We start from the raw sequence: 16,517 nt of genomic DNA on the forward strand, positions 1-16,517 counted from the left end.
TACTCCTCCTAGGCACCTGATCCCATCTCTGGTGTTTCCAAAGGTTCGTGATTTTGCCCTCTTCACGTTTCGTTTTGTTTACTGGATTAATGAGATTGATCACCTTTCGCTATCTTCATCCTTTACATTTACCGTCCAAATATACTCTGTCACAGTCCTATTCAATTCTAAATGTGTTTCTGAAAAAGGATTTAGTTCTTATGCCCAAGAATCGTTTATTTCTATATATGGATAGATATCACAGAGTGACCAAACTGCACGCTTAAAAAGCAGCTTCCTTTTTCCATAAGTCAAGAAGTTTTATATTTTATTAGATTTTCAGAATCACCATAACTGTAGCCTTGAGGAAATAAACACCGTATGCTAAATGCATTTTTGTATATTGAAATATACTGAATGTTCATATCTAATCAATATTTCATGACCAGATAAGAAGATTATAATGAAATTCAGTTTTAAAGTTGATAAAGGACACACAAGTGCTGACGTTCTTTCATTCAAACACATTATAAGGACAGAATCGTGAGCTAAACAATTCCAAATATCACATTATTAGCAGATTCTAATTTCTAAAATAGAAATCTTTTTTTGTTTAGAAATTGCTTGAAGCGTGTTGAGACACACATTTCTCACTTATGAAACTTTTTTTAAAGTTAATTACGTTTATATAAGTAGTTTTCTGATAATCATTCTTTAGCATTAATATTCTCCTGTGCACTTTTCTCATCTGAAGTCTCTAGATAATCACGAACACTTTCCATGGTTTCATAATTATCGTTACTTGATTTTGTTGACCCAAATCGGTCTCGTTTCATGTGATCGTACATCGAATCTGTCTTTTTCATGCTCAGTGGAATAACATAGTCATTGGCGTCAAATTGAGGTGTCGCCTGCTTAGTTGTTTTGTATTTTCTAGAACTGCCGCGATAAAACAACTTCAATGGAGGGGTAGATGTTGTAGATTTTAAGGCAGCATGTGGGTGCAGAGAAGTGTCTTTCGCACCATAAGACCTGCCCCTCATGCTTAGGGCTTTCTTTGTCTTATTAAGATCAACTTCATATCCTTCTTCAACCGTGTCCAGATTTCCCTCTCGTTTAGAAAGAACACGTGATATTCTGGATGGTTCATGGGAGGCCGCTCTTCCGCCAACCCATTTAGACAAGGGTATTCTATTGGCCACAGCGCGTAATGTAGCCTCCACATCTCTGTTTGTATTTACCTCTGTTTTAGGATCGCGTTCCAAAACATGATAAAAATGATCATCGTCTTGCTCTACATTAATATTTTCATTTATTCTAGGGGTCTCTTTGTTATTGATTTCCTCAAGAATATAGTACTCTCCCTCAGGAACTACATCTGGGATGCTATGGCGCGGAGTTGGTGGAGGAGTGGGAGGTGTATCCTCCCCATACATTTCTAAAACCCCCTTTATTATATTAGAATCAGACTTTCTTCTGACAGGAAGATCGGCTAGTCTAGAAGCCCCGGGACTACTCGCCGAAGGCAGAGTTTGATCTGGAACGCTTGGTAAACCCCTTTTCTCCTTTCGCTTTGTACTTCGTCTTTTTTTCTTTTCTGGTAGAGATATGGACACATTCGACAGCTGGATATCAGAGGTGGTTGAGATCGTGTCACAATTTGTTATGACGCTGTATATGCTCTCGATCTCTGTGTACAAACCATCATTATCAAGATTTTCTGTTGACGTGCTTTTGGCGGACTGGCGTTTCTTCCTTATTGTGCTTCAAAGAAACAAAAGGTATGTATATCATTTGTATTTTTGATGTTTCTTGAAATAGTGAATTAGTTTTTTGAATGGTTTTAGCATTGGTGTATATTTTATTGATTTCATTATATATCTCAGGCCCGTATGAAGCAATATTAGTTGGGGGGGGGGGGCACCCATACATTTTAAGTTGAGGGGGCACTGCCAACTACCAAATTTCCTTGACAAACAAAAAAAAAAAAAAAAAAATGTCATCAGAGGTTTTTATTGAGGGGGCACAAGCATAAAGTATCTATGTATTCCATAGTACTCTATATATCGGTTCCTACGGCCATGTATCTTATCTTTGATTTCTGTAACATAAAATCCATATCAATAAATTTCAAAATAGAAAAAAAAAACTTTTATCCTGTGACATTAAACGTTTGTTTCTTAAAGTCATATATGGCGTGTTTTTATAAGTTCAGACTAACTAAAATTAAGAAGATCTTTCTATTGGTTATATTACTTTATATAAAGATAGGACTTTCCTGTAAATTACACAATATAAATCAATCATGTTCCAAAGTTATTAGAAATTTAAAACAATAACCGATTTATTTGCCGACTCCGCATTTAATTAACAGACAATTTAAAATCAATTTAATTATGGAAGCATGAGGTTATTCAAGTTCAAAATCGGAGAAAATTCAAATTTGAATGTAAAAAACATATATCATATTTATCTACATTCAATCTCGTATTTATATTTTTTAGCTCAGATACGCCATATATAGCTTTTTAAAAAGTGTCAGAAAAGGTTTTTGTGACTTGAACTGAGGACCAGAATGCTTCAAAGTTTAAATATTTCTAGTCAAATTACTTGCCTTTAGGTAAAGAAATTTTTTTAAAAGATATGGATTAAAATCTAGTAAATTGAGAAATACATGCATGCTTGCACAATTGTAACGTTATTTTTCGTCAAATATGTAGAAATGGAGTAACATAGAATATAGGTCAAGTTTTAAAAAGTTTTTTTGAAGCTATTTTAATTAAACTCTTATTTTGAGAGAAGGGAGGAGAATTTAACAAAGGATCATGAAACCATTTCTCATTCCTTAATATTTCTTATTAATTTCTCCGGGAAAATTGCAGAAAGGCTGCATTGCAAATAAAAGTTTCTCTGACGGACTTGTTCTTACACTATATGTTTAACAAACACACTAATTTGCATTAACTTTCAAATATTATTTCATTTAAAAATATATATCATGATATCAAGCAAGGCATATAAACCAAGGTTATGAAAATATATAAAAGATCAGCGATGACACACAATAATGAGAAAATTAAATAGGTTGTTTATAAACGACAACCTATCAGGTAATATACATATTTTATATAAAGAATTTAAATTAATTACTTACAAGATTATCCAACAAACTCCAAATATTATCAAAATACACAATGCAGCAGCAAAAACAATGATGATAATGAACAAGTTCAAGTTGACGAATGTATCTCCTGTCACACGAAAAGAAAAAAAGAACCGTTTCTAAAAGATTCCTAAAATTATTGATTGATTGCTCATAATAAATAAAGGAATACTAAACAAATACAGATTAAATATACTGTAAAAGCAGAAATATTTGTTGGGGATTAAATTTCGTTTATTTCGTTGTTCACAATTATCACTGAAGTTAAATCCTCCACGAAATTTTTATATGACATTATATTGAATAGGGTTACTTTCGAAACAACGAAGTTAAATGCCCACGAAACATTTTTTGGACAAATCAACGAAATTTTATCCCCCAGGAAAATTTGTGCTTCTACAGTAAATGATCTTTTTTTTATTTTCTTTTTTTTTTTTCAAAAAAATGTCTTCTTAAATAAATTGTAAATCATTTTTATCTTGCAAGGTGATGCATTTTAGAAATTGTTTTTTACAATATGTACCAGTGTTGTCGATGATATTCTGGATTGTAATAGGACTACTGGACAAAATATCTCGGACTGTAGTAGGATTACTGGACGAAGTTGTAAGTTTCGTCCTTGCAGTTGTTATTTCATTTGAATTTTGCACTTCGCATAGTACTGGTAAACTTTCATTGCAGAATCTATACATTAATGTGAGTGCTCCTTTACTTTTAACCCTGCCGGCGACACAATGGGCCTGGAGACCTCTAGGTATTTCTGAAAGGACAAAGAGAAAAAAAGATAAATTTCAGTGTATGATGTTAAGAACCTGTGGTGAGTTTCTTACAGTAAATAAAATTGAAGGGTTGGGCCTTTCTTTGCGAATAATAGAAAAATAAAGTGCTTGATTTTACCTACCTGCTCCGTACTCAATTTTATGTCTGCGCAGGAATCCCACCCAGTATCGATCTCCTGTCAAAGGTTGAGTTAAGTCCGGCAAACGGAACCGGAAAATTACAAATTCTAACAGTCCAAACTGGTTCCCATAGCTGTAGTCAACTGCCTCTTGCCAAGACGCCACGGGTAACGTGTACAAACGAAAGCTATGGGATGCAGGGAAATCGAGTCCTGAATAAAAGTAAGACTTCATTTCTTCTTTCATGGCATGGTATTTCAACTGATCTGATTTTTATATGAATTTCTAAACAAGGCTGGGGCAAGAGAAAAGCAATTCTTTTCGAACTGCTTAATTATCGGACCAAGTGTCAGCTTTGCAATTCACTACTCAGACCAATGAAAAGGTATTAAGGAAATAATCTATTTCAATATCATATTATCATAATAATGTTAATATTTTCTCAAATACCAGTAACTAAATAAGAAAAATAAATTTAATTCAAAACTAAAATTTAAGGACATACGCAACGTAGTTTGAACTTTAATGTCTTTTCCCCTGGAGTTGAAGAGTTCCAATACTTAAAGGAACCATGTGATACATTTTAATGTCTATATATTCTGTTGTTCACTTCTTCTTAAAACAAGTTTGGATAAACAAAACATCTAGAATATATGTTTTAGTAATTTTTGTATATTTTTCTTTGAATTATACAAGAATTTTCATCAATTGATGTCTTTTCAAAACCCCTGGTAATGCATGCTGATTTTTTGTCTACGATCATCTAATGGCACTATTATCTTAAATTGAGAATAATTTAATTTTGTTTGTATTCTAGCCTCTGATTGGTTAATATCCAAAAAGGAACACAAATTATTTCTGTATAACCTGGTTTGGTATGGGGACACACCCCCCTGACAACCAGCTGAATCGTCTGTATCCATGCAATCCTCTCATTTCCAGTCCTCGGGATTCATGGAAAATTCCAGATTTAATAAATGTACCTTTAACTTCAAACAGTAACTTGGATCTTACCACATGTAAACAAAACAACATGGCTGCTAGGACTATGTATCAGTTTTTACCTCCCCTCGCTTCCCATCACTTCCGTTACTAGGGTTGTATTATTGAGCGGCAAATTTGAACTAATAAAAAGCAACGAAATTTTACACCCACAGTTGTTTAATGATTTTAGTAAGGGTGCAACGATAAACCGTTTGACGGTATATCGCGGTATATTTTTCCACGGTTCAGTTCACGATACGCTAAACTGATATCGCGGTTCGGTTCAATCGGTCCAGAATTATCCGTTTTGTCCGTTTTATTTCCTTCTTTACTATTTCAAAATGGCTTCCGCGCAAAACGTGAGGTCGCCGATAACGCATTTATGGCAGTTAAACTCATCTCCAGCATCTTACAGACCTCAGATTTAACACGGAGAAGGACTTAATGTGATTATAAGTTATAGATGTTAAGACAAATGATAAACCCTTTAGATCTATAAACGTATTCTTTGGTAATACACGATATTCCATCACGTGTGTATTTCGATGAAAATTTGCTGTCTTGTTGACTAAAACGTATTAACACAAGAAATATGACAACCGGTTTTCTACGTAAATAAAAGGAATAAAAGAATGAATGTCTTCCTTTTTCATTCCAATTTAAAAGGAAGATTATTAGAAAAGGTCCCCGTAGTTCCCTGTAAATGTTCATCATTGGTTTAGAATGTTGTCACAACTCAAAGATCTACCTAACAATCCAATTCAAGTAAACAAAATGTTATTTTGATTATTATTAAAAAAATGGGGAACATTTTGTATAACCCTGCCAAGTTTAAAAAAAATATGATGACAAACTTGAAAAACTTTTTAACCTCAGTTGTCATGTATCGTGATACGTATCGTATCGTGAATTGAATACCGTGATACGTATCGTATCGTGAGGTTAGTGTATCGTTGCACCCCTAGATTTTAGAATTAAATAATAAGGAATGACTCTAATTCTTGGCCAAATTATTCGAGTATAACCTGGTTTGGGTCAGTTTACGCTGTTTTATAATCCGCTTCGCGGATTATAAAGCGTAAACTGACCCAAACCAGGTTATACTCGAATAATTTGGCCAAGAATTAGAGTCATTCCTAAAATATCTTGAAAAACTATCAGCAGGTAAGGTACGTTGCGTATGTCCTTAAAGGAATAAAGAAAACTATAGAAAATAAAATGATAATAATGAAATTTTCAGAGATTTTTGCCGTACTAGTTCAAGGAAAGTTTATGCTAAAGATTTTAAAAGTTTCAAAAGGTGGAATAATTGGCAAATCATTGTATCTAATACATTAGGTTGCCAATTATTTGTATTACCTATATTTTACCATCAAACCAGCTTAATCTTTTGTCGCCACAGTGTAAACTGTGGTCAAGTGAGGTAAATAAGTGAAGATAAATATTCATGATTTTTTTTTCCATGAACATGCTGGTGATGTGCTTGTCAAAATTGACTTTAAAAAAAGAAAATTAAGAAAGAATTCCCTTAATAACAAACACCTGATCTCTGTTTACATACAAAAATAGGCGGATTTACAGACCTGCCACTTTCCTGCAAATTTGCCACATACTTGTTCTATAGGTGTATCCCAGTCCCTGGGTATTGCAGGGTAGAACAACAGGTGCTCGAAATCCATAATAACTGGTGCTATCTTCTGTAAAAATGCCTGTGTACATAGAAGCAAGACATTCCTCCACGCCTCCGAAATCTTCAGAGTCTAAAAAAAATAAATGGGTACACTTAAAAATAATTGAAAGCTACTTCATAATACTAAACATATACTGTGCCAACTTGTTTTTGTCCCAAATAATTTTGTCCTATTTCAATTTTATTTAAGACCACTTTGCCACGAATGGTTTGTATGCCTTTTGTAAATTAACATAGCTTTAGATGTTCCCATTGAAAATATGAGAAAAATAGTGTCAGAATTTTACATAAAAGTTTCTGAAATCTTGTAATGATTTTTTGCCTTTTTATGAAAGCTAACGAACTTACCTATCTTGTAGATCATTATAGACACTAAATTGTTTGTCGTCACATTTTCACCGCAGAAATCCTCTTGATTGCCAGAACATCTTTGTGGATAGCACCGTCCATTACTAACGGTAGGAATCGTGTCACCAGCAAAGCAATAACAATTTATATTCTGAAGGTAAAGTATTAGGTTTTAGCAAAGGAGATATTAAAAAATCATTTTAAAGTGTTCAATTGCTTCGTTTAATTTTGATTACCTTTATGAAGTTATTTTTTTTTTACATTGATGTGGATTTTAAGCAAAATTCTTAAAGCAGTTTTTCCATTATTTTTTTTTAAATTAGTGCATGTTAAAGTTAAGGTACGTGACTTCTGACACTGATTATATCAAGGATTATTTCAGAAGTATATTTTAGATATTGTATAAATAGCTTAAAATCGAGAAGTAAATTGGGGGGTCAGTATTTATAATTAATATCTTACTGAGCAGCAGTACACTTAAATTGACCATTTTGCACTTAAATTGTAACTTTAAGGTTAATCATTTTAACCTCAGTAATATTTTACCATATGTACTCATTGCTATTAATATAATCTTATTTTATGCAAAACAGGTTTTTCAAAAATATATATTATTGAAAAAAAATGAAAATGATATACTCGTAAATTTTGTGGGACATTTTTACACTTAAAAATGTCATATTTGAAAAATCTAAGCAGGCAATAAAATAATTTCTTATATCAAGCTTTTAATGAACCGAATGCTGATCGATTGAAAGTATTGTGCAATAAAATAAACAAATAAAATATTTAAAAAATAAAATAAAAAATAAAACAATGGGGCAAATGTAAATTTTCAAACATGGGTCAAAATATAATACAAATTTAAGGCTAAAAGTAAAAGTACAGTTTTTCTTGACTTGTTCAATATATCTTGACTTTTTGGCAAAATATGTTAAAAAATTGTAAAATCTTTTCTTAATAAATCACTTGAAACCCACATTGGATATTCCTAGCATATAAAAGCATAAAACTTTTTATGAGTAAAAATATGCAGGACCAAAGTTCGAAACATTGAATAAATATAAATTTTGATAATTTTCGTCTAAATATCTCTTTACCACAAGAAATGTTCTTCAGAAATATCACTTCTATATAGACCTATTGGATTATGAGAACTGTTTTTTAATTCAATGTTGTATAATCTGCATTGCTTAATTCAAATGTCTTATTAAAAATATATTTATGATTGATAAGTTTTATATTAGAGATCCTGGCCAAACTTTTACCAAAAGCTGAAGAGTGACATACCTTAAGATTATCAACTTTGTAATGCAGAAATGGATAACAATACTTAATATTGATAACTATAAATAAAACAGCATAAGTAAAATTGCAATAAAATTACATTTGTAATTAAAATTCCAGCAAGGTACGAGTGGTAAACATAAGATATAATACTCACACTCAGAGCAAAGTACGTGAATCCACCACAAAATTCATAGCAGTTGTAAACGTTAATCTGTTTCAAAGTGGTTGTCCGACTTATGAGGGGAGAAAGTGTCGAATCAGTAACTCTGAAACATCCTATAAATTTGAACTAATACACGTACATCCTCATATAAAGTCAAACAATCAAAAATGAATTTCGTATACAGCAAAGACATATATAAGTTTTGTATATTAATACCATTTGTGGATTAATTTTTTTCATCTTTGATTAGGCCTGCGTAAAATGTATGAGAACACTTCACAAATCTATTCAAGAAAGTCGTCAAACTGAATGAAAATTTTATTCCATTAAAAAATCTCAATTACCCAGCATTTTTAACCACGAAGAATACAACCCATAAGCACCAATCCACGCCAGCCTGTCTGTATAATCAGACGATACAGAAACATTGATGGAGGACACATTCAGGGAATTCCCGGATCCCAGTGGCGAGGAACAAAACTGCATTGCTGTCTCCCAGTCACCGTGCGACTGGCTGATATTTGCAATAATAACTGAAAAATTGAACTAAAACAATTAGACTTTGAGATGTTATACGTTTATAATTGTCATTCACTTTAGGTTTTGTCTTACTTGATGTCAGAATTAAAGAATCTTATATAGAAATATGATCACAAGAAGAAAAAATATTATGTAAAGAAAATGGAATAAACAAAATAAAATCAAAGCTTACCAGTTCCATGGCAAAACTCATTTTCGAAAAGCACAATCGTTGACAATACACATAAAAGAAAACCCCATCCCATTATATAAATAATATGATTTCAATTTGGCAAGGATATTAAATAACTAAATTCAACGTCAACCGGAAGCGAGCAATTCACGAACCATCGGAAGCCTGTATGATTCTAACACGAGGTCCGCATTGTAATGTAATAGAAGTGACCCCTCTATTGTAATATCTACAACTTACTATTTTAATAGTCAACTTAATATTTTTAAATTTCACAGTTCAAAAATACAACAAATGCATTGTTGATCAAAACTTGTACGGCTTGAAAGGAGGGGAAAATTGTCAATTTTGCCGGGTTTCTGTAAGGATATGCACAGAAGCTTTCAATAAAGGATCTAAATTAAAATTTTGTTCCTCCTTTGCAAAGGATTCAAAAGTTACGCCCTGCTTTACAAAATTTTATTGTTTCTGAAAAAGAAATGTTTTCTTCTTTCAATTTCTGAGCGAGAGAATTTATGTTTTAATGTCATTTTTATGTTATTTCTGGAGTAGATACTTAGTAGCCAAAGTAGGTCAAATTAATAGTGGTCATGAGGAAGGATTAAAATATATGAAGTTATTTACACCAAAGAATGTTATTGCAACTACAAATCGTTGATCATGTTGTACACTCCAAAATTAGCTATTTTAAAAGAAGTCAGTTTTATTCGAAAATCTCAAATAACGGAATACCTAATTTTGAATGAGATTACACTTACAAGTATTTTCATGTTATATATATATATGTTTGTGCTTTATAAAGTGTGCGTCGTATTCATGTTTGAATTCATTGTATAAAATAGATTAAAAAATTAAATAGAATATACAATAAAGAGCTGGAAAATGGTTCACTTCTACATGGGTAAATTTTAGGGGAAAAATAAATTTATTGAATGGAATTAAATACAGTATTTAGAAATCGATGTTATATAGTTATTCATGATTCAATTTACAATATCCACAAGATTTGACATCATTGAAAAGAAAACTTTTATTTTGACATTCTAAAACTTTTGTATTCAGAATCACATGCTCCTTATAATGAAAGAAATAATCCATAAACAAAATCAAACAAACAAAGTTCAAATAAAAAAATAAAACAAACATACAAAAAAAAAACACACAAATCAAACAAAACCGAAAAAGACACTGTCCGTTTCTGAAGTACAAGTTATTCATCTTTTGTCGTGAATCCTCCCTGTTCAAAGTTACTTTCGGCGATGTCTATAGTCTCTCCCTAATTGATCTGAATAATTAAAGATAAATTTCAGGTACAATGTCGATGGACGTATACCGGTGTGTCTGAGGTATCACGTGATTAGGATTGTCTACAGGTATACTGTCGTACATATTCAGTGTATTGTTTGTTTCTTTGCTGACATCTTTGTAGCTTTCATTGTTGTCGGTATTTGAGTAAACTGGCGTTGGTTATTCATTCTTTGTTCGCCATATTTAGAATACATGCCCTGATCTTTTTTGGTGGTAAGCGACAATTACATGATTCAATATTTGTTGCCTAAGTTATCACCTATCAGTGACATTTGAATGATTTATTTTTCTAAGCTTTAATCATTAGTGACATTTGGGTGCTGCACTCTTTTGGCGATATGTGGATGATCCCTTTTTGTCTCTTTCATCATTAATGACATTTAGTTTTCTCCATTGACTCTAAGGCACGGAACAGATTGCCTTACAGTTTCTTCAATATTTTTCATGCCTTTTAAAAATACCAGTATTCTCTGCTTCTTTTTCAATTGGTTGATTTTATTACCCTGTCTCTGAACATTCAGAACCTCTCAGAAACTTAGACGGTGGTCTTGCCATCCACAGCTTCCTTTGCATCCGAGAACATCGATGATTCCTCGTTTGCAGCACCGTTTTCATTATTTAGCTTACAGAAATCACCAGTCTCTTGACAGTTTGATTCAACACCTGTTTTCTCGCTTATATTTTGTGGTTCATATGGTATAATTTCTAGATACTCTGGAATTTCTTTCAGTTGTGAGTTGGTTGAAGATTCTGTTCTTCCTAAAGATGGTAAAGTGTTAACATACTTCTGTGAAGAGATGTTTTTGGTGTCGTTGTTTTCAACGTCATCATAAATGACCTCTGAATATCTTGGTATCTCTTCATTATTGTCAATTATTACTGAATAAATGTCCTCTTCGTATACGGCATTTAGGCTTTCTTCATAATGCGACTTTGATTTGTTTTTCTGAATTTTCCTCTTATGATTTGGAATGGCATGTCTAATAGAAACGTTGGATTGAGTTTTTCGACTTTTAAAAATTTTTCTAAAAGAATAAAATAAAAAGTCATTTACAATGAAACGATTCCTTACTATATTTCAGTGTTACAAACATCGATAACTTTGAAAAGAAAGACAGTTTATTTTTCCAAACCTTAATAGTATGATGATAGCTGTCAGAATCCCGATTCCCACGATAGTGGCTAATACAGTAGTAGTGATGAGTAGACTTATATCTTGTGTTATTTCTACTGAAGATGATACAGCTGCAAAGAAAAAAGGAAAACCAAACGCTGAGGAAGGTAAAATTGTTGTAAATACTGTATTACATGTTATCAATTAATTAGATTCAAAAGTCTTAAACTGAAACTCTTACGATATACTTCTTAGAGGACAGAACCCGATCTGAAAAATATGGCTTTGGTGCAAAACATCTACACATGTACTCACTAAATTGCATGAAATTTTCAAGATGTGTGTTTCATTTATCATTTTACATGAATTCTCCAAGAAAATTCAATTATTCACCTTTGACGCTGTTTGTGACCATATTTTCTGGTGTTGTGGAAACGTCTGTGGTACGTGATGTCGTTATTGGCGTTGTAGAAGAGCTCAACGTCACATTTGCTTGTAACATACACCATACCGGAAGTGATTTATTGCACTTGTGATTACTGAGTTGTATATTACCAGTGATATCAACTGAGGCAGCAATGCAGTGAATATTTGATTCTGTAGACAAGATGTCTAAAAAAAAATTCAAAAGAAAGAAAGAGAAATTAGGTAATGTGAATGATTATTTTCAATCTACATAAATGATATTTTAACAGACTCTGAATTTCTTTATCCCTTCCAATAATTATTTTGGGTCACTTGTACATTTGTACCCTTTTTCATGTCTGGTATTCTGGGGACCTTGGCTAAACAGAAGTTATGATATATGATCGATTCATATGAATGGTATTACATATCAGTTATTATGACACACCTGGTTTTGTATTGATGGTGAAATTATAGTGTCTTCTAAAAATTCCAAGCCAGGCATTTTCTGAATTGCTGAGAGCACTGTTATTTTGTGTAAGGCTATCTAGGTCCGTCGATATCTGGTATGCACTCTGTTGATAACACCTTGAAACGGCGTCTGACCATGTTTTTCTGGGATCGTTGTAGAATATTCGAGAAAGGTTAATAATAACTGCCCCCTCTTAAATTTAAAGATAGTAACATTATTTGTTTTTTGTTGTTGTTGTTCAAATGTTTGTGGAATATTTTCCAACAATCTTTTCTCTAGTTTATCAAATACATTAATTCATTAAATCATTAAATGAAATATCTAAGATACTACACTAAGGGTACTTACGCTTTATTGTAAAAAAGAGTTTAGTTACCTAGTTTACATATAACTCCATGTGCTTTGGTGCAATCTTCATCTGAAGGATTCTCGAAAATTCGCACAGTTTTTGAGAATCCTGTTAGAAAAACATCGCCAGTATATTCCACCGTCACACATTCCCCAGATCCACTTGTAACGAGGGTGGTGTCTGAAATCAGAACACATCAAATCAATAGAATGTTGGCATCTGAAACAATGCAAGACAGCAAAATATAACACGATGAGAACAGAAATGCTGATCTGATATTGACATACATGTAGCACACGAAGTCGTTATTTGCAATTGGAATATATTGAAAAGAGTGAAGTTGTCTTATTCTTGACTTACGTGGTATGAAATTAATACATGATTTATATCTGAAGCTATTTTTTATTGCAAAACCTTGATGTACAAATACATTTCAGACAGAGTAAGTAAAGGTCACTGGAGACAATTTCTTTTCAATGAATCTGACCAGTTTCGTAAATCATGACGTCTGTCACATTTCCATGTTGATAGTTGTCGCCATGACAACCACAGAAATCTCTAACGTCACCATGACAAGGAGTGGGTACACACGTTCCCCTAGAAACTGGATTTTCTGATAGACAGAAACAATGGAATTCCTATAACATAATAAAAATGTTCAATAGTTCATTTATGCCCCTGCTACTGATGGAATAATTTCACACTTTGAGCTTGCACTGGTTAAATTTGAATTTTGAAAATAAATGCCTCATTTGAAATGTAAGATCTTACACTTAGAGCAAATATTTTAACAGTCCCCAGGGAATTTCGACATGCACTTGTGCAGAATGTTACACTGTTTTGTGTACCACCATGAATAATTGTACTCGACACTAACTGTATGTCAGATGGCTTAACGAGACTACAACCTGCAAAATAATTGATTTTAAACAGTGAAGGTCAGCAAAGAACATCGTTTTGAAGCCATTTACAGTTTAAATAGTTTACTAGTATTTATTACATTTTCAACAGTGAAATACTGTGATTTATTAATTGAATAAAAGTGATATTCTCTCACAGCGTGAAAGGATACCAAAATGATATTCTCTCACAGTGTGAAAGGATATCAAAGTAAGTAAAAAATAATTTCTGGCCTGTCATAAGATAGAGATAGTAACTAACCATCTTGGTAGAGCTAAAACTGCACATTTCTTCCCAAATATGTTGCTAAAATCCATGCTAAGTAATGTTTTTCAATCTCACAACTGCTAAGCTATGACGTCTCAACCGCTCAACTATGACGTCAAGCTATTACACTGTGTTAAGAGAAGACAGAGGCAAAAGGAAAATCAACGAAAATGTAATAAACAGAAAATTCAATGTTTTGTAGATGAATATGGAATTTATTTCACTCGTGAGACAGGATTTTTTGATATTTTCACTCGTGCTTCGCACTCGTGAAAATATCAAAAAATCCTGTCCCACTCGTGAAATAAATTCCATATTCATCTACAAAACATTGAATATCCTCTATATATATCCTAGTATGGATACACATCCATCCAAATATGGATGTGCAAGGTATCAATGATTTAATATCTGTATGATCTTCAACTCTATATTGACAGTGTCATTATTCAGGCCCGTAGGAAGCAATTTCGGTTGGGGGGGGGGGGGGGCACAGCCATACATTTTTCAGTTGACTGTTGAGGGGGCACAACTAAAAATTTCCTGACAAGCGAAAAAAGAAAAAAGGTCATTAACTACCAAAAATTCCTTGACAAGCAAAAAAAAAAAGGTCATCAGACGTTTCTATTGAGGGGGCACAAGCATATAGTATCTATGTTTACTATAGTAATCTATCGGCAAAAATTATTGGGGGGGGGGGGGCACGGCCCCCCGTGCCCCCCCCCCCTGGTTCCTACGGCCATGTTATTTAGTCATTTTCCATAAAAAACAAATAACATGATCAAACGAACCAAAAATAGACGAAGGAAAGCAAAACATACATATAAACAACAAAACTAAAACAAGAATTTAAATTACCAACACAACCATAAAAAAGACAGATAAAACAAACAAAGAAACAAAAAATGATAACAGTAATATATAAGTGAAATTTCGTTGGAATGACTTTACATTTCAATATATTTTGTTACGTTTTAGGCGGATCCAATGTGTATAGTAACGGTAAGCTCCAATCCAACCAAGTTGTCCTATGGCAGTTGTGGCAATGGATGCTCGCGCCTTGTTGAGGTCTTTTAGGATGTCACTGCTAAAAACATTGCACTGAGTGCTACTAAGGTTCATGGCCTGACTCCATGTTTCTTCTACAGAACTTAGTGATAAAGTGACCCAGTTTTCTGTTAAAAATACTAACTATAAGCCTAATCAAGAAACATGTAAACATGATAAATAAATATGCTTAATTTGAATTCAACCAATACACCTTTTAAAAAGAAATAACTATCCACACAAGTGATTTTTGTGTACAAACCTTGAGTCACTGCGAAACATTCTTTAAAGTTAAAAAAGAAGACACATATCACAATCAATTTCGAAAACATTCTACGAAGATGGAGTATATTAGTAAATAGAAATATGTAGGATACAACAAGGTGGAGTGTTAGTTATATCCTGTACTATGTATTAATAATAAATTCCGCCATGATCAGTACAATATATTAATATTAGATTATACCAGGTAATTCTTAGGGGTTGAATGCTGGTAAAGATTTCTGTGAAACTTTCGTATAATTTTATCATTAAATGAAGATGAGGCGTTATGAAAACAAATTCCTTTCGGAAATATTGGGCGGATGTCTGAAAAAAAATTCAAGAACCATTGGGCCAGAGAAGATGAAACTTGTTTGAAAGCTTTCTGACAGAAGAATAAAGTTTGTTCAAATCATTGCCTCCTTGGGTAGAGTGGGGCCAAACTGGGGGATCAAATTTTATTTAGGAAAATATAGGAAGAATTCTTTTAAGTCTTCTTCTCAAGAACCACTTGACCATGATGCAAGAATCCTCATACAATGTAGATTCAAATTTGTTCAAATCATGGCCCCTTTGGCTATGGTTGAGCCATGACAAGGCATCAAAGTACTACATGGGAATAAAATGCACAAAAAATCTTCACAAGAAATACTGGGATGGAGAAGAAACTTACTTGAGTTTTTCAAATCATGGACACCAGTGGTAGAGTCGACCACAGTGTGGAAGTGGGGGGGGGGGGGTGTCAATGTTTTGGATTGATATACACGTGTATATAGGAAAATTGTCAAAATCTTTTGAAGAAAAGCAGGACCACGATTAGACATATTAAATATGCAAACATTAACAGATAGAAAAGATTCAAGGTTGTTCTCATTGTGGCCCCCGGGGGTTGAATAAAGCTGCAATAGGAGATTAAGGTATTACATTGGAATGTGAAAAAAATCTTTTCAAGAATAGGATGATTCATATTAATATCCAACATCCTCTGGAGGTACAGATCCAAGTTTGTTCTAATCATGGTCTGCTGGGGGTAAAACGGGGCCACACTAGGGATCAGAGTTTTTCTAATTTTTCTGTGTACTAAGCTTTTTAAGACTTTAGTGCTGATCGGTTGGAAGTATCGTGTAGTTTGAAATAGTGAAAGAAAAGGTTGGGGCCAGTGATTT

At 33.0% G+C, this 16,517-nt stretch overlaps 2 protein-coding genes across 2 annotated transcripts; both read right to left on the reverse strand.

Moving 5' to 3' along the window:
• Window positions 1–483: 483 nt before the first annotated feature.
• Window positions 484–9,249, reverse strand: LOC133190675 (uncharacterized). Its single transcript, XM_061326367.1, has 9 exons — window positions 9,229–9,249; window positions 8,861–9,062; window positions 8,508–8,629; window positions 7,064–7,214; window positions 6,639–6,785; window positions 4,044–4,253; window positions 3,666–3,902; window positions 3,134–3,230; window positions 484–1,743 (listed from the first exon to the last, which is right to left on the reverse strand). Exons 1-9 carry the CDS (start codon window positions 9,247–9,249, stop codon window positions 687–689), a joined length of 2,244 nt encoding a protein of 747 aa, XP_061182351.1. The 3' UTR covers window positions 484–686.
• Window positions 9,250–11,071: 1,822 nt separating this feature from the next.
• On the reverse strand, window positions 11,072–13,379 carry LOC133190676 (uncharacterized). Its single transcript, XM_061326368.1, has 6 exons — window positions 13,364–13,379; window positions 12,904–13,056; window positions 12,504–12,719; window positions 12,044–12,262; window positions 11,670–11,781; window positions 11,072–11,561 (listed from the first exon to the last, which is right to left on the reverse strand). The coding sequence occupies exons 1-6, from the start codon at window positions 13,377–13,379 to the stop codon at window positions 11,072–11,074; spliced, it is 1,206 nt and encodes a 401-aa protein (XP_061182352.1).
• Window positions 13,380–16,517: the final 3,138 nt, after the last annotated feature.

This window comes from Saccostrea echinata, unplaced genomic scaffold (assembly GCF_033153115.1).
Source record: "Saccostrea echinata isolate AGI-Se365-2 ecotype Australia unplaced genomic scaffold, CSIRO_AGI_Sech_v1 ptg000022l, whole genome shotgun sequence".
NCBI classification, from domain to species: domain Eukaryota; kingdom Metazoa; phylum Mollusca; class Bivalvia; order Ostreida; family Ostreidae; genus Saccostrea; species Saccostrea echinata.